The 20,391-nt window shown below is 39.1% G+C and overlaps 1 protein-coding gene across 1 annotated transcript in view; it reads left to right on the top strand.

Moving 5' to 3' along the window:
- The window catches only part of EIPR1 (EARP complex and GARP complex interacting protein 1), a 274,351-nt gene that overhangs the window by 166,447 nt on the left and 87,513 nt on the right, over positions 1-20,391 (top strand). Inside the window, exon 5 of the mRNA XM_063440889.1 lies at positions 18,213-18,312. Coding sequence (XP_063296959.1) covers positions 18,213-18,312 — 100 coding nt within the window. The remainder of the gene's footprint in view (positions 1-18,212; positions 18,313-20,391) is intronic.

Raw genomic sequence — 20,391 nt, forward strand, 5'->3', positions numbered from 1 at the left:
GATGCAGGGCCTGTGGGAACCAGGTAAGTTGTTAAATTGTATAAAAATGGTTTGGTTACTTATCGTGAGATAGCATAGAGCAGTGCACTATAGCACCATATTACCACCCTGTGGTTTTAGCAGCACACTGCAGCGCCATATTACCACCACCTCTTCCTTTTCCAGTGCACTATAGTGGTTATGGTGCTTGCAATATTCTTTTTTTTAAGTTGATAGTGATAGGCTGGAGAGACAGTGGAGAGACAAAGCAGAGTCATTAGATGCAAGCTTTTACTGTCTGTGTGGATAATGTAGCTTATAGTTAAACGATTAGAGTACATGTTAGGAGAGTAAGATATTTACCGTTTATGTTAAGAAAAACAAAACAAAAAAACACAATGGGACATGAAACGAGGTGGCAGAGCTGATTTATCATCTACCCATCTCATCATAGTTTGTAACTAGTGATGTCCCGAACGGTTCGCCAGGAATAGTTCCCGGCGAACATATGCGATGTTCGGTCCGCCCCCTATTCGTCATCATTGAGTAAACTTTGACCCTGTACCTCACAGTCAGCAGATACATTCCAGCCAATCAGCAGCAGACCCTCCCACCTCCTAGACAGCATACAATTTAGATTAATTCTGAAGCTGCATTAATTTTTTTTTGTGTATTTGCATTTATTATACATTATCCAGTAACCTGTGTTCATTATACATTATCCTCCCATAGCCAGTAACCTGTGTTTATAATACATTATCCTCCCATAGCCAGTAACCTGTGTTTATTATACAGTATCCCCCCCATAGCCAGTAACCTGTGCTTATTATACATTATCTCCCCCATAGCCAGTAACCTGTGTTTATTATACATTATCCCCAAACAACCAGTAACCTGTGTTTATTATACATTATCCCCCCACAACCAGTAACCTGTGTTTATTATACATTATCCCCCCCATAGCCAGTAACCTGTGTTTATTATACATTATCCCCCCATAGCCAGTAACCTGTGTTTATTATACATTATCCCCCCATAGCCATTAACCTGTGTTTATTATACATTATCCCCCCATAGCCAGTAACCTGTGTTTATTATACATTATCCTCCCATAGCAAGTATCCTGTGTTTATTATACATTATCCCTCCCAAAGCCAGTAACCTGTGTTTATTATACATTATCCCTCCCATAGCCAGTAACCTGTGTTTATTATACATTATCCCTCCCATAGCCAGTAACCTGTGTTTATTATACATTATCCCTCCCATAGCCAGTAACCTGTGTTTATTATACATTATCCCTCCCATAGCCAGTAACCTGTGTTTATTATACATTATCCTCCCATAGCCAGTAACCTGTGTTTATTATACATTATCCTCCCATAGCCAGTAACCTGTGCTTATTATACATTATCCCCCCCATAGCCAGTAACCTGTGCTTATTATACATTATCCCCCCCATAGCCAGTAACCTGTGCTTATTATACATTATCCCCCCCATAGCCAGTAACCTGTGCTTATTATACATTATCCCCCCCATAGCCAGTAACCTGTGTTTATTATACATTATCCCCCATAGTCATTTATCGTTGGACCTAGGCAGCATGATGTCTTAGACCGGCCCAGAGAGTGAGTGAGTGAATAATATATATGTTCAGAAACATATTAGTAATATATGCAAAGAGGGTGAAAAGGTATTAAAGAAAAACACACTTATTGCATCAAATTTACAAAGCCAAACTTTTAAAAGCTTTCCTCATTTCTTTCTCGGGATGAGGAATATATCGGTTGTAGACTGAGGATTTCCATCTGCCCAATCTTTTAATAATATGCACTGGAGTGTCAGTGTTGAAGGAGACCGAAGCTGCCCCTATTCTAAATGAAAGACCCGAGACATGGATACAACCCAATCTTAGGAGTAGTGTTCTGATGTAGAAGATGAATTTAGCCGTAGTCAGAGGGATTCAGTGAGAGTAGTGGTGAAATGTGTGTGGCATGACTGAGTGTGGGTAAGTAAGAGTCAAGTTTTTTAACTGGGCACTAGTTCTAGGTGGGATAAAGTGGTATATCGGATGGATGAGTAGTTTGGTTCGTTTTAGAGGTTTGTAGAGAAAGTATATAGTGATCATGATTTTTAGCGATATCCAATATTTTTTAGGTGGTCCCAGTGCCACCACTCATATCTGGTGTCACAATAGCTTGCATTTAAAAAAAACAAAAACTTTTTGGACTGTAATATAATAGCAATCAGTTTCCTTCACATGTGTGCGTTTCAGGGCCTGCCAGGGCACAGTGTCACACCAGTGCAACTCATATCTGGTGTAACAGTAGTGTACATTTAAAAAAAATGGACTGTTTGCGGTGCGTTAAACGGGGAGTTTGGTCTGTCACTGTGAAGCGGGCGTAACCCTTACACTACCTGATCGATACAACATCATACCTGATGTTTTAAAGCACGTTATTCCAAACTATTTAGGAATGTTAGGTGATTTATGCCCTTTATGGATTAAAACTAGACTCTGCATGAACTATGTAATTTTCCATAGGAGTTTTGCCATGGATCCCCCTCCGGCATGCAACAGTCCAGGTGTTAGTCCCCTTGAAACAACTTTTCCATCACTATTGTGGCCAGAAAGAGTCCCTGTGGGTTTTAAAATTCGCCTGCCTATTGAAGTCTATGGCGGTTCGCCCGTTCGCGAACATTTGCGGAAGTTCGCGTTCGCTGTTCGCGAACGGCAAATTTTATGTTAGCAACATCACTATTTGTAACATATATTTCAATGGGATATTCCCGTGTACATACACTATCTTAGATGCAAGTCGATATTGTCAGAGCGAGAGTGATTTAGGCTAGGTAACTATGTGTGAGTAGTGAAGCTGCGTCCAAAACAGCGGGACAGATGGGTAACCTGGGCCTGTGCGGTGAGTTAAGTAATGCAGAGGGCGCTGCTGGCCGGTAACGCTGCTATGGTAGAGCAGTGTAAGTAAGCCTGCCTGTCTGCCCCCATCAAGGCTGCACAGGGGCATTGAAAGCGCGTGGTGATGCTAGGTGAGGGTGCTGTACCCTCTTCTTTTATTAAGTTGGCAAAAGTGGTGTTAATGTGGAGCCATGTGGAGCGATGGCGGGTGAGATATCGTGTCGGTTATGCTTAGTGGGTGGTACTAGGCACACACATACAGACACTAGGCAGCTTAACATGGATGTGAAATTAGTTTAAGTAATACAGGCTTATATGCATTTATTATTATGAAAAGCAAAGTTAGACCAGATTAGAAAACGGTCCCTTGTGTGCCGCTGGGTCTGATGCATCCCTGCCAGACTTAGCTTGATTAATAGTCAGCACCTCTAATTGGGGAGTCAGCCGTTGCCTCGGCTGGGTGCTCTGTCTCCATATGTGTATTGTCCAGCCACCAATGTCCCGCACATGCTCAGAGATCCTTCCTCCCGCTCCACATTTTAGTCCAAAATAATAGTTCATCGCCCCTGAACATATCACTGGCGTGAAAGTGGGTCGGTGTGGCCTTTCTGTTCTCCGTTGTGTTGCCGGCTTCAGAGGGCTTTGTGAGGCCATGCTGCAGACCGGCTGATGTCGTGCTGTGCGTCGTCTATGCTGGCTGTGATGAGCAGTACGGTCCTCCAGGCGTAGGGTGCAGTGCCTTGTATGGGAGACTGGTTCACCTGCATAGTGTTTCCCCGCCTCACTTTATTGCATGGTCGTATGTCAGGAGCTGCTTTGTGGGTCGTGATCGCGTGGAGGTAGCAGGTCTCTCTCCCGCCTTCTGTGCACATGGCGCCCGCCATTTTAGGTGCAGCTCTAGGCTCCCCTCAGCTTCAGTTGCGATGTCTCGGTTGGGGTCTCCAGGTGGGGACCAGGGAAGCAGGGCCGGACCCACTCGGGATTGCGCCTCGGTTTGGGATCCGTCCGGCCCGCTCACCGCAGGTGAAGGCACCAGTGTGGGCCACTAGAGTTTCTCCCCCAGGGGACTGCAGCTTAGCAAGCCAGCATCTCCCTGGATCCAATGGTCCCCTTGCTCCGGGCACCATCGTTGTCGGTCTAATTAAGGTGGTCAAAGCATGTTTTAGTGGTTGGATTATAGGTTTGTTGCAGGAGCTTCTCCTGCTTGCGACCGTCCAGCTTGGCGGTCCGGCCCCGCCCTCGCTTGCAATATTCTTTTAAGAAACAAGTACAGAGTTTGTTATTAAAAAATAAAAGGACATCCTAATTACTAATTGAAGGTCAAAACCCTGTCATTCCCTCCTATACAGGTGTAACAATGTATATCAAAAGGTGTTTTTTTTTTTTTTATCTGATCGTTCACACCTTCAATTAATATGACTTGCCAGAAGTGTCATCATATAATTGGATTTACCCAATCCCTTTTCATTGAATAGTTCGGCTGAACTATTTTCACCTCAGATTTATACCTTGATAGGTGAATGCATATCCACCTTTCATGATTTTAAAAATCATTCTCATCAATACATTTATTTTATGTGATTTTTCAAATGAACCCATGAGGAATGAAGTGGCCTACTTCTTCTCAAATGTCTGGTAGCTGACAAAATATCATGTTTGCATCTATTATTTGTGGGACAGAACACTATAATAGAAGTATATGCTATATGTTTACTGCCTATTGCTCCCACTGTTTGAAACATAGAAACATAGAAACATAGAATGTGACGGCAGATAAGAACCATTCGGCCCATCTAGTCTGCCCAATTTTCTAAATACTTTCATTAGTCCCTGGCCTTATCTTATAGTTAGGATAGCCTTATGCCTATCCCACGCATGCTTAAACTCCTTTACTGTGTTAACCTCTACCACTTCAGCTGGAAGGCTATTCCATGTATCCACTACACTCTCAGTAAAGTAATACTTCCTGATATTATTTTTAAACCTTTGTCCCTCTAATTTAAGATTATGTCCTCTTGTTGTGGTAGTTTTTCTTCTTTTAACCCCTTAAGGACTGGACTTTTTTTGCGATGTTGTACATTTGCGAAGAGGCATCTTTTTACACTTTTGTGGTGTTTGTGTTTAGCTGTAATTTTCCGCTCTCTCATTTACTGTTCATATACAAATTATATATTGTTTTTTTCAGGACAAAAGGGGCTTTCTTTACATACCATTATTTATATAATCTCATGTAATTTAATTTTTAAAAAATGAAAAAATATGATGAAAAATTGAAAAAAATACATGTTTTTTGACTTTTATGTGAAAAATCTTTTATTCATCTACAAAAGCGAATGAAAAAAACTGCTAAATAGATTCAAAATTTTGTCCTGAGTTTAAAAATACCCAGTGTTTACATGCTTTTTGCTATTTTTTTGCATGTTATAGGGCTATAAGTACAAGTAGGATATTGCGGTTTCAAAACATATATTTTTAAAATGTATCAATAGTGACATTGTAACACTATTATCTGTCATAAATCGCTGAATAACACCCCACATGTACATATTTTTTTTAAAGTAGACAACCCAGGGTATTCAATATGGGGTATGTCCAGACTTTTTTAGTAGCCACTTAGTCGCAAACACTGGCCAAAGTTAGCGTTCATATTTGTTTGTGTGTGAAAAAAGTAAAAAACTAAATTGAACGCTAATTTTGGCCAGTGTTTGTGACCAAGTGGTTACTAAAAAAGACTGGTCATACCCCATTTGCAATACCTTGGGTTGTCTTCTTTCGCAAATGGTATGCCATCATGGGGGTAATTCTCATTCCTGGGCTACCATACGCTCTCAAAGGCAACGTAACCAACCTGGTCATTTTCAATGTAAAAATATTTGACCCATATATTTGACCCTGTAACTTTCAAAAACGCTATAAAACCTGTACATGGGGGGTACTGTTATACTCAGGAGACTTTGCTGAACACAAATATTAGTGTTTCAAAACTGGAAAATGTATCACAACAATTATATCATCAGTAAACGTGCTGTTTATGTGTGAAAAATGCAAAAAAAGTCACTTTCACTGACAATATCATCGCTGTGATATGTTTTACTGTTTTGAATCACTAATATTTGTGTTCAGCAAAGTCTCCCGAGTAAAACAGTACCCCCCATGTACAGGTTTTAGGGTGTCGTAGAACGTTACAGGGTAAAATACAGTGCTAGCAAATTAAATTCTCTAGACTTTTGGCCTGGGTTGGCAGGCAGGTCCCTTAAATTGCAATCAATAAAATAACTTAATTATGTAAAAATATTACATAAATACGCACGTAGAATTTAAATATATATGCATATTTATATATTTGAAGTCTACGTGTATATTTATATAATTATTTATGTCATTTTGTATATGGACATATGAATAGTTCGTATTCTTTTTATTTATTTATATATACATAGATATATATACAATTTCATTCTAAGTGTATTTTGATATAAATATATATATATTAATATCAAAATACAGTTAGAATAACATTTCGTATAGATATATAATTTTTTTTTTAATTTTTATTATTATTTTTAATTTTTTTAATTTAATTTAAATTATTTATTATTCGTATTTTATAATAATATATATATACAATATATATATAGTTATTATATATATTATATATATACGTGTGTAAATTAATTATAAGTGTATTTTTATATTAATATATGTACATATTAATATAAAAATACACTTAGCATGACATTATATATATGATATATAGACATATATTATATAGGTATAATATATGTCTATATATCATATATATATACACATATATAATAATATTTTTTTTTTATTACCTTTCACTTTAAATTTTTTTATGATTTTACAGTTGCAGGGAGACTGCCTGTCAGCACAGACAGTCCCCCTGCAGGCAGAGACTAGGACACCTATTGTGACCATGTGGTCGCCCTGTTGGGCGATCACATGGCCCCAGGGGTCCTAATCCGCCATGGGGAGACTGTCTGGGCTGCAGGCAGTCTCCCCACAACGGGAGCACCGCCGATCGCCGCCGGGGGAACGACGGCGATCGGGTAAGTACATTTTAAATTTAGGACGGTTCAGGACCGTCGTCGGTCGGCAACGCAAAAATGCTGATGACGGTCCTGAACCGTCTTGCGTCCTTAAGGGGTTAAATATAGTCTCCTCCTTTACTGTGTTGATTCCCTTTATGTATTTAAATGTTTCTATCATATCCCCCCTGTCTCGTCTTTCCTCCATGCTATATATATATTCCTCCATGAAGAAGTGTGATAATGATTGGATGATCCCCATACCTATCATAAGGTCCTAGAATTGCCTTTAAAATATTTTAGGTATGAGAGGAACCAGTTAAAGTACTGAATGGTCTGGGCTGCGTAAAATGAAAATGAGACAGAAAGCACATAGAACAGAGCCAAGATTTGTTCTACAGAAAGGACATATCTCTTGGGGTGTCACCAATAAATTCTCAGACCCCATCTCTTCTGCATCGAAAATGTGGTCCTGACAAATGTTCTTCTACACTACAGCATCAATTTAAAAGAAAACCAAATAAAATCTTCCAGTAGCTGCAGAGCAGCACATGTGCTGCACTAATTAACCGTTAATTAATATTTTATTTGTACTATTCACAGTGGTGATTCTAACTAGCAGGAGCTGTCTTTGTATTGTTTTTCAGGCAGCCTGAGATTGCGGTATCATGCAAATAATGAAAAGCATCATTAGACAAGAGAGACAGCCTGTAAAGGAAAACAATGCATATTACCAATAATATACTCCATAAGCTCACATTCACATGTCTCATCAGCGATAACATGCTGTATAATGTACATGCGTGATGTTATATCAGTTCTACTGCAAACATACATCTGTCTCTCATCCTTTTGTTTCTCACTAAAGCTGAATTATTTATTGAAAATCAACTGGAGGTTTAAAAAAATATATTTATATTCAATTTGAATAATATTCCCTTCAAAGTTACTACAAGATAGTAGATGCTGCATTGCATATGTATATCCTGTATTTATAAAAAAAAAAAAATCAACATGAGATGAATCAGAATTCTAATTCCCTTAAACAGCCGTCATTACTCAGTGGCTGACCTCATGGGGGTCTCCAACATATCCTCCCTGACTAACCTCAACTCTGCCCTGGACATGTCACACTGAATATTTTTTTTTTGTTTTTGCAAGTTAATATTAGTATACGGCATCGGTTTTAATGTACTTGTAGGGAATGTTTGTTTTGTGCTTGATCTGCTGTTTTATATATAAAGTATTGTGTGAGGCATTTCACCAAGTCATGAGCCTTTAGTTAATGGAATTTGTGTTTCTCTTTCAAATTTTCAAATATGTTGGTTATATTCTAGGTTCAGTATGCATAACTAATTTCTATATAGCCTTATATCTGCCTTTCTTTTAGTCAGCCTGTAAGGACCTTCAGCCATATTTTTTTTCAATCGTTGCTTTTCAATTCAGACAGAACCATTGCTGAACAACAATTCTGGCATTTTTGTTCTTTCACAGTTTTTATGTTTTGATATTGGAATGAAAGCCTAAATTCAGCATATATGCACCATTAAATAAAGATGGAATAATATAGCTCAATTAAGATCAAACTAAATGAATACCTTTTTACCAGTGGACAAAGAATTATCATAACTCAATTGCTTTAATCTGAGGAAAGGTAGACAATATATATTTTTAAACAAGGTCAAGCAGCTGATTTTGCTGGCTCATGGTAAATCTATGATTAAAAGGTTATTTAAAAAAAAAAAAATTAAAACGTGAAAAATCAGCACATTGATCTTCATCTTGATCGGTGATGAGATACCTTTAACACTTTGAGATGTGATTCAATTTTTTGGAACCCAAGTCAAACTACGTTTGTGTTTAGGCAAAAGTTCTGTTCAGAATTCTCTGTAACAGTAAAGATCACTGGGCTGATTGGTGTTTTTTTCTGAAACCCATTATATAAGAATAAATAGGGTACAATCCATAGACTGTAACAACATTGAGGACTATGCATAAGTGAAAATGTGCAAAATGTCAACTGGGTGATATAGCATATTCGCATAAATTCTTGTAAGTGATATATCCCTGATATTCACAAAACTCTAAACATTCAGAGTGAAAAATGTGATAGAGAACAAAAAACCATTTTACAGGGAAAATAAATATGAATAGATATTTAAAGGGAACTGTCCGTTCCCAGGATTTATATTATGATGTTTACCTTTCTTACTTGGTTAGGGAAGGAAAGTTATACCGTCCTGAGCCATGGTCAATGCATAAAATTCCAACATTTCAAATGGACTGAGATGGACACATTACTTTTAGGGGTGTGATCACCATATTACAATTACCCGTTTATATGCAATATGCAGTTTCCTCGCAGTGAAAGGCACAGGAAAATAATTATATTTAAAAATAAATATATATATAATTTTAAAAAGAGTGATCCCAAGGACCCACATAATACCAAGTATGGGTTGGTGAGTCGCCCCTACCCCATCCTTCACCCTATGTGCATTGGGGTAAAGGGTAATAAATTGGGGTCCAGAAGACAGGGTCAGCATCAGGGGATATATATAATCACTATATACATGCACCCATTCCTCCCTGGGCCATTGCTGGCTTGAATGGTTAAGGGAGGCACAGGATACTCCAGCTTCCACCTCCGGCAGGTTCTCTCACAAGCCTGCTCACTAGGAAGTGCTGGAGGTGGAAGCAGGAGTCTTCTGGGCCCCACCTTTACTATTCAAGTGAGAAAGCTGCTGGGTGCCTGCACTATGCCACTGGACTACCAGGGAATGTAGTGTCCTCCCTTCCTGGCAACAAGTCAGAATTGGGGGAATAAAGTATATAAAAGAAAAAAAACTGCCAACATACTGTCACTGTCCTACCAAACATATTTACAAACACTGCATCCATTACACAAACTCAGCATCCACTGTACACACATACTGCATCCATTATGCCACTGTACACACACACACACACACACACTACATAATTGTGGGTGGGGTCCGGGGGTGCAGTCCTTGAGCTGTGTAGGAGGTCCTAACATTTCTGAGGGCAGCCCACTAGGAAATGCTCAATGTCCTCTGCGCTTTTAATTATCATAGCCCACTAGGGCCCAGGAGATGTCTAGTCTCCTGAAGCCTTTTTAAAACTATATGGACTTCATTTGGGCCAAGGAGATGCCTAGTTTCATGAAGCCTTTAAAAAAAAATATATATATATATAATATATATATGTATATAATATATAGTTTTAGTTGGCTACAGCTTGTGTAAAAATCTTCAATGCAACATGCCATGATTGTGTCATAGATCCAGTTATTCCGTTGTCTAACCCAGTTTAATTATTAATGTGGTATCAGCCATGATCCCTATCCTTGTGTGACCCTGTAATATATATGCTGGGGATGTTCTTGGGAGTCTAGTGAGAAAAATGTTCTCCTACAGTCCTTATCACAGTCATAAGAATCAGTACTGTATCAGTATTTTTAATGCATTGACTATATAACGCATTAAAAATGGAGAGGGTCACCTTTACTAGGAGTGTTCCTTTAGATGTGTGCAAGGCAAGTGTGCTTGTACCATGTATTTATTTCTGTATTATCTCCCCACTTCAAACCATTTCACACATACACTGTACGTACTAACACTTTAGAATTATGTTAATTAAAAAATTCACCAACATAGTCCACAGTGCTATTTAATGTCAAATTAAAACATACAAGTATAGTATACCGTAGATAGAAAGAATAGAAACTTTATTTGTGTTAGTACTTGGTTGTTTTTTTTTGTATTGTTTTTCATTACATAACAGAATAATTTTCATGTTTAGTTTTGCAAGAATTCTAAAGCGTTTAACGGTTAATTGTTTTATAAAAGCTTAATTAATCTTGCCCGTATTTTAAAAATCAAGTCAACCTATATACTACATAGACAAAAAGAAAGCGACTCTGGGTTGTAGTGACCTATATAGGCCGGTGAATATCTCATTCATAATCTGCCCGTAAGTACCCAAAGTAAAATTAGACACTGCATCGGCACCGTTATTCTCACTGTGAAGTGTCAGGAAGCTCAGGCTGTTAAGGACACAAGAAAGATGAAGCTGTGTTCTGGTTATACGCATGGGCTAAGCCCAGCAAGACAGGGAGAGACAGCGGGCACTAAAATCCTTTACAGGAAGATAAATTAAGGAAAGAAAGCACTCAGTGGAAATCCTACGAACAGCAGCAGCAGCACTTTCAGTAGAAAACAGCGGCAGTGAGAACAGCCTGGCAGGTTTTAAAGGTCACATCATCTTTGGCAAATTATAAATCAGTCAGAGAGAATTAGCCATCCGGGGTGCTCTTGTCTTTCTGTGAGAATGCTTTCCTTCTGCAATGCTTTACAGACAGAAAAATAGCATCCTGGTTGTTCCAAACCTCGGAATCTGGCAAGAGACCAGCAGAGAGGGATATGTGGATTGTTCCATTGGAGGAGTTTATTAAAGCGCGGTGTTATTTTCTAAATAAAGATACACATTATGCACTTCCAATTCTCATACTCCAGGCTGCTGCATTGACTTCAAAATATAAAAAGATGAAGAACTCTTTCAAAATGCTAACGTATTCCTAAATCATTTAGGTTTATTGTACCTTTGTGTGGATGTCAAATATAATTTATCTATGTAGGAAGTAGAGTTTCTAACAGGTCCTATCATAATGGAGTTCCAGTGACACATTTGCACTCAGGTGTCTCTTGGATGGGCTGATACTAGTCTTCTCCTTTCCTTCCCCCATACAAAGCTCATTATTTCTCTCTCTCTCTCTATCTCTTTCTTGTTTTCCTTCTTTCCTTCCTGCAACAGAGACACATTGTATCTTAAGGTGGCTAGGATTTGGGCCTAGAGCAGCAGGTTTGCTGGAGTGGCAGATAATACTTTCAAAAATGTTTTCATTTTGTTTTAAAAACGTACTACTCCTTCCACAACTAGGATATTAATAGACACACCTCTACATGGAGGAGACGTATCTCCTCCTCTCTTATAAGGTCTACTAGTACACCAGGCATTGCTGAAGTAAATGTGCAGTTATGTAGATATCGCAAATAATGTCTTGCCTTTGGCATTGACTATCTCTGCCATCCACACAGAGTTGCTAAATAATACGTAATTTTATATAACCACTGCAATATTATATATGTTTGTGTTTTTAGCCCTAGGTCCAGGCTAGTCAGTTACAGTTTATCACGCAGACATTTTCTTCCTACAGATTTCCATTTCCTGCTTGTACTGTATGTGACTACTGTTACAGGCCCGGACTGGCCATCGTGCAAATGCCCGGTGGGCTGCGATGGCCATGGGCTGTGTTCCATGAAGGGCCGATGGGGAGATCAAAGCTCTCCCTAGCCGGCCCTCATGCTGTCAAACGTGGCCGCCGGCTGGGGAGAGAGAGAGAGGGAGGGAGACAGCCAGGAGAGGAACCCGGCAGAACTTTAACTCAGGCTAGAGTTCACTTACCACGAGGGCCACCAGGGATGGGTGGCAGCAGCATTAACCCCACCCCCCCTCCAGGCTACATGTAAGAATGGGGGGGGGGGATATAATGTCTGTGTTTTTTTTTTTTTTTTATTATAAAAAAAATATACATCAATATTGGCATTTACCTGCCTCCCCCCAACACACAATCCTAACATCCTCACACAGCACCCTAACACACACAGCGCCCTAACACACAGCACCCTCATACAACACCCTAACACACACACACACATCACCCTTGCACAGCACCTTAACACACATCACCCTCACACACTGCACACACACACACAGCACCCTCACACACTATACTCCTCACAAATGCACACTACACCCCTCACGCACACCTCACACATACACACAGCAGCCCCCAAACACACTGCACCACTCACACACACACACACACACAATACTACACACCAAACATATATGTATATATACTATAGAACCCCTCACACACATACTGCACCCCTAAACACATTAAATTCCAGACAAACACTATATTTCTACCCAACTCTGGATATCTACAGATTTACACACACTGGATCTCTATATACACTTTGAATCCTCTATACACGCACGGACACACAAACACACTCACTAGATCTCCTACACACAGACGCTGCACCACCTACACACACACACTACATTTCTGACATACACACTCTGGATCCCCTATGCACACACTAGATTCCATTTAAGCAAACACATAGTGTCTCCATAAATGGAAACCCCTAGACAAGTTGCAAGCAAACAATGCAAGCATGTTATTAAATTTGCTTGCGCTGTGCAGAACAAATACAGTGCCCTTTTCTAATGCCCTGGAAGAGCATTGAACCAACATGCTCACTTTGAGATGGGGCGTGCTTGTCATTGGGAATGACAAAACACCCTATCTGGCCCCGCCCCCTTTTCAGTGGGTCGCTGTGAATAAAAAATGCCCGGGCAGAATTTTTTCCCCAGTCCGGCCCTGATACTGTACATACTATGTATGTGTGCAGGCTGGTTGAAAAATATTATATGTATATCTATAGTATAATTAAACATGTTCGCGCACAGCATAAAGAACGACACTCACATTCATAAACTTGAATTAATAACTAGCTATTTCACACACACACATATATATATATATATATATATATATATATATATATAAAAATAGATAAAAATCTTATCCATATAATTAAAAATATACTTGCCCGGTGCTTGTCCAGCAAAATGTAGATGAATGTGGAAAGGATAGCACTCTCAGGACTCCAATATAAAATTTAACTTTTAATTATTAAAGTAAAAAAATCAACGTTTCAGTCTGCTATTCACAGACTTTCATCAGGACTAATACATACAGACTAATAATTAAAAGTTACATTTTATATTGGAGTCCTGAGAGTGCTATCCTTTCCACATTCATCTATATATATATATATATATATATATATATATATATCTTGTTAGTCGGAATCACACTTGAATACATAGCTCACTACACATGCATACATAAATTAATAATTGTTGTCAAGTGGCAGTGGGTGTAAGTATCAGACGTTTATAAAGCATGATGTCACTCTAATAAAAGTTAATAAATTACATGTTGAAAGTAACACAAACATTTGGTTGTGTCAGGGATTTGGAGTGGGACGAACCAAATATGCAGAAAAATATCAATAAGTACCGTAAAAGAGAATCCAAATACATGAAACAGAACACCAGGAATAATTAAGACAAAAGTAAACCGAACACATGAACTCGAAAACTGTAGGCACACAACTGAGTACTGAGGTGTGGATTAATTAAAGGACCACTATAGTGCCACGAAAACAAACTTGTTTTACTTGCACTATAGTGTTAATAGGATCCCCCCAACCCTCCGGGTCCCCCTCCCGCCGGGCTCTAGGGGAAGGGGTTAAAATCTTACCTTTCTCCAGCGCCGTACTCCCTCGGCGCTGGGTACTCTCCTCCTCCATCCGACGTCATCGTCTGAATACGCATGCGCGGAAAGAGCCGCGCGCACATTCAGCCAGTCCATAGGAAAGCATTCTCAATGCTTTCCTATGGACGCTGGCGTCGTCTCACTGTGAAAATCACAGTGAGAAGTGCGGAAGCGCCTCTAGCGGCTGTCAATGACACAGCCACTAGAGGCTGGATTAACCCATATGTAAACATAGCAGTTTCTCTGAAACTGCTATGTTTACAGCAGGCAGGGTTAACCCTAGATGGACCTGGCACCCAGACCACTTCAATGAGCTGAAGTGGCCTGGGTGCCTATAGTGGTCCTTTAAGGAACGGAAGGCACTTCCTTCCCATTTTCTGCCTCATTCATTAGTGGAACTCACCCATACCGCTCAGCCCATTTCTCCATAAGACACTGCATACAAATGGTCTAGAGCAGGGATGTCGAACATGCGGCCCCCCAGATGTTGCTGAACTACAACTCCCATGATTCCCTGGCTATCTGTTTCATTGAAAGAATCATGGGAGTTGTAGTTCAGCAACATCTGGGGGGCCGCATGTTCGACATCCCTGGTCTAGAGCAGTGGTTCCCAAACCAGTCCTCAAGGCACCCCTAACAGTCCAGCATTTAGGTATTGCCCAGTTGTGTCTAAGGTGTTTTTAGAAAAAAAAAAACGGGGGAGAAAAAAGACACAACTGGGTCATTTCATTGGTACTGGACTAGTAGGGGAGCCTTGAGGACTGGTTTGGGAACCACTGGTCTACTGGATCCAAGAATTTGCTCCTTTGCCTGCGAACGGGACCCAAACATTAAGCATTGGATGCGAAAAGGAGCCTTGCCGACACACCAAGATTCGAAATGACACCCAAACTTCCACTGGAGGACCAGAAATTACCCATAAGCTGTAGTTAGCATCCAGATGCCATTAGATATCCCAAACTATTATAAGCTGTGACAAGCTTAAGAAACATTGGAATCTGATGAGTCAAAGATTTGTGTCAGTTTTGGGTGGAGATTTGTCTTTTCTAAGAACAATGTTGTGATCCTCTGAAATGTTGTGTCTAGATGTCATCTGTGAATCGTGGCTAGCAGGTAATGTCCGCCGCCAGCGCTGCTGCCTTACAGGTTTTCTAGAACTTGTCGTAATTCTTTAGCCTAATTCTTTAGGCTTCCAAAGCATCTTGGAAGTTTCATTACTTCAAATAACTAATCTACAAGTGAGGAGCATTATGTGAACATGTCTGTCCTTACTTATCATGCTGGGACAGCGATGATTAAAGAATAGCAGATGATCATTTGGGCTGCTCTAGTTAACAAATTGTTAATTGCATTCTCATTCTATGATATGTTCTCTGATAGCACAATCATGTGTTTTTTGTTGTTGTTTTTTTTTATTTGTTGGAATAAAACATTGGATTGAGATATCCTATTTATTAATTATTTAAAAAGAACAAAGCAATAATCCCAAGCGTGTACAAATTAACATAAAAGTGAGGTTGATGCTGTGAGGAGAATTCAAATAACTTATGTTACATCTCTTAATGTAAGATTTAGGTTAAAAAAAAAAAATATTTAAGTGATAAACAGCTCCCGGATTTTTATCTGTTATGGATTATGTTACCTCCTATTCTCAGTATAGTCCAAAACAGCTGTGCCAAACTTACCGGTAAGTATATAAAAAGGGTAAATGCAAATAAATTGCTGAGCATCATGGGTTATGTATTCAGCTACAGTTAACATGACCAATGCTAGTTTGAAAAACTGGCTGAGCTTTATGGATAGTATAGTTCACAACAGTTGACATGGCAAAGGTTAGTCTAGACCAGGGATAGGCAGCCTTCAGCACTGCAGATGTTTTGGACTACACCTCCCATGATGCTTTGCCAGCATTATGACTGTAAGAGCATTGTGGAAGATGTAGTCCACAACATGTGGAGTGCCAAAGGTTGCCTACCCCTAGTTTAGGCCATGGATAAACTAATCTTCGGCACTCCACATGTGGACTACATTTCCCAAATGCTTTTACAAACATATTGCCCAGTCATGATTTTGGAAATGTGCCAGGGCATATGTAGTCCACAACAACTGGAGTGCCGAAGGTTGCCTACTCCTGGCATCGTGGGTAATCTAGTCCCCAACAGCTGGAGTGGACAAATAAGCATCATGGACAATATAATCTTCAGTAATTGAAGTTCCAAAGATTTGGCCAAATATTTGGTTGAGCGTCATTAGTAATGTAGTTTACATCAGCTAAGGTGTGAAAAGTCGGTCTAGATCATGGGTGACATTGTCCCCAACACATTAAGCTCTATAGGTTTCTCCAAATAAATGGCTGAGCCTCATGAATGTAGTTCACAGCATCTAAAGAGTCAAAGGCTAGCATATGCCATAACTACCACATAGAGTGACATTTTGATGGGAAATTATTTGTTTTCATTGTTTAATATTTGCTGATGAGGGTCACTATCTAATTTATGTGCATTCTTATTCCATGGTGTTGCTTTTTTGTAACTATTGTCATTAGCTTTGGTTCTTATAAAACACAAATATTCCCTACATAACTGTCTACAGCAGTCATATTCTATTCTAGATTTTTTCTTACATATATATAGTTTTTTCTTGCCGAGAAAGTTGGCCTCAATAACTTAATCCTAGTCAACAAACATTCACGCTTCAGGAAAGGATTAGCAACCGCCGCACAACGTCTCATTAAGTCATCTTTTCATTGGTCAGCTACATCCTATGGATTTAGATGGAGTGTACTGTTGTCTTGGTTCTTTAAGTTAATTCAGTGGGCCGTTAAAGCTTGTATGTGAGCTGAACTGATCTTTTTTGCTCGGTTTTTCTGTTTCTCCTTTAAAGGAAGCGTACCTCTGATAACATGGTTTTCTTATATAATGTTACAAGTGACATGATCTTGGTAAATGCATGTGTTAGACTTGCTGACTGCAGGGCATTAGGTGTTAAGGCTCTGTGAATACAGTGTAGTAGGCATTGGCATCTGGTGAATGCAGGCTTGTTGAGTGCAGTGCAGAACCGGCCATACCCCACACAATTAACCCTTGCTGTGTCAGGGAATTATTTTGTGGTCAAATAGGATTTTTTACAACTTTGGTCCCAGGTATTTCAGCATTCGATTACATATTTCAGACTCTCGATTGCATCCAGACAGGCTGGTTTCAAGTGGGCATCCATGTCCATCTGCTGCTTTGCAAGATTCCGAGCTTTATTAAATCATGTGAACAATTTGGATTTTGCAGTCTGAATTAACCTGGATAGATCTCGACACATTCAAACTTTAGTGAATAAACCTCTTGGATTTGGGGAAAAAATATCAAAATTGGTCACCAGCTTTTAATAACTATTTATCAAAGAATTAAGTTCCCCCACTTGGATAAACAGAGCACACATATGCCATTGTTCTCTCAAAAAAAAAAAATAATAATAAAAAGGAAAAAGTAGACCAGATGCCTTGCATTTTTTTTTATAGGCAAAAGGATGTTTTATGATTATTATTTAATTGAAAAAGAAAGCAAGGATTAGCTGAGAGAGCTCAGCCAGTTCCTGTTTTCAGGATACATCAATGTAAGATCCCATTTATTCTTTTTGATTTCTTAATGCAATTTGTAATGCATTATTTAACTTTAATTTAGTACAGTGCATTAGAATTGAATGCAAAGCCCACTCCGAAATGTCCATTTAAAGGCAAGAACGGGTGCATATTACAACAACAATAGGAGAAATTAAACCAAAGAAATAGCATTGTTTGTGATATCCAGTGTATTTGATTAATCTATTTCTATATTCCAGTGTTACCTGGGAACCTCTTGGAGATGGAAAAAAACTGCTCTCCCTGGCTGATAATCACCTTATGATCTGGGATTTGCAAGAAAGCTCCACCAAATCTGTGGTAGGGACATCTAATTGAGTGTTATACTGTATTTTACAAATGCATCATTTCTGTAGAAAGCTGCATGAATTTCATACACAAGAAAACTGCATTTGAAAGTAGTATTAATAATTAGTTTGAGAACACAACAGGACGTATTCCGGTGTTTATTAAGCCATAATTTTATACTAAAATCAGCAGGGAGGCATCATCCAAATTCATGCAGACCACTACTTCCAGTTTCTTTTTTTGGCTAATGCAGTCTACTATTTTACTTCTCTCCAATCCTCTCTGCTTGTCTGATAATGAAGATATATATATATATATATATATATATATATATATATATATATATATATATATATTTATTTATTTATTTTTATTTTTTTTTAAACCAGAAATGATACATTTATGTATGTCATGAGATAAAAATGGGATATACTTTTTATTAAAATATGAACAGTGCTCACTAGGCTTGGAAAGGTGAAGGGCTGAGCCAGCCCTGTCAATAATTGAACCTGCAACCCAGAGGTTTGGACAGGTACAATATATTGCAGCTGATGTGCCAACCACTGAGCTGGCTAACAAACTTACATTCATCTCCATTGCACTCACAGTCACAACATTTTCAGTTATTGCTCCCTCTGTCTTGCAGACTTCTTCTTATCTCAACCCAGACAAATCTAAAATTTTCCATAATCCTTCTTAATAACCGTTGGCTACCCTAAGTCAACAGCATCTGCATATTTTTCATACATCCATACTGCCAACCCTCATCTTTTTCGACATTATATTGCAAATAAGTTATTTTGTACTGAAACCTATAGATAAACATGCCAGTGGAGTAATCTGAAGGAACTATCATATTGATTGAACCAGTCAGAGGTCCGAGCTGTCTAAATCACTTGTGGTAGGGGTGCAACTAGCCACCAGCGCAAAAGTGCAAATATCTTTGTATGTGTAGCGTTTCAAGCTGAAACACTGTACATACAGATTCCTACAAGTATGACTACTTCTGAAAGCAGAAGTGGACATGGTGGTTGGAGTAACCCTTTACGATTATGTATTTTTGCTTTGCGACATAGCACATTTTCCTGCTGGAAGTATACATTTGAAGAAGGGTGCAGTGTGGCCCTAAATTAGTTATGTCCATAGTAAGCAACAATATATGCTGTGACACTATGATAATACTGACAATGATTAAAGGGACACTATAGTCACCAGAACAACTACTGTAAAGCGCTGCAGAATTTGTTGGCGCTATATTAATAATAACATAATAATAATAATAATGTAGTTGTTCTGGTTAGTATAATAGCTCCCTTCAGGTATTTTTATTTAAACACTGCCATTTCAACTTGGAGGTGCCCCTAGGGACACCTCCAAGTGGCCACTCCTTAGATGGCCACTGGAGGGGCTTTCTGGCTCAGGGCTGCACAGTAAGCAGCCCTGCCATTCAGGGTCCCCACACTCTGCATGGAGACGCTGCATTTTCCTCATAGAGATGCATTGACTCAATGCATCTCTATGAGGATGTCCCAATTGGCCAAAACAGCATTTGGCCCCACCCTGTGCCGATTTTAGCCAATCCAATTTTTTATCCTATGGAAAGGGCAAACCACCTTAATGGTGGGTTTAGCACTATAGGGTCAGGAATACATATTTGTGTTCCTGACCCTATAGTGATCCTTTAAGAGTTTAGTGGGTTTGAAAAATAAATTACACCGCTCTTTTACACTGGCAACATCAACTTGTCTAGGCAAGAGGTCCAGGCAAATTCTGACCATCTGCATGTTACAGCAAACACTGAGATATGTCAAACTAGTTGACATTTTGTCAATCTTCATTTGTCAAGCTATGGTGTTTACTTGATCTTCAGGACCACCCTGTTCTAAACTGATAGATGTAGAACCTGGTATGGTTTTCTGCTGCTGTAGTACATATGCTTTTAGTTTGACTAATGTGGCAGTCATATATAGTCTTCTGAACACCATTCTTGTTATTTGAGTGCTTTTTTTGTCAGGTGTGTAGATAGTACTGTGGCTTTAGCATTTAATTTACTATATGACTATTTATAGTATGTTTGGAGGATAGTTATTA

Source organism: Pelobates fuscus, chromosome 2 (assembly GCF_036172605.1).
Source record: "Pelobates fuscus isolate aPelFus1 chromosome 2, aPelFus1.pri, whole genome shotgun sequence".
In the NCBI taxonomy this organism is placed as follows: domain Eukaryota; kingdom Metazoa; phylum Chordata; class Amphibia; order Anura; family Pelobatidae; genus Pelobates; species Pelobates fuscus.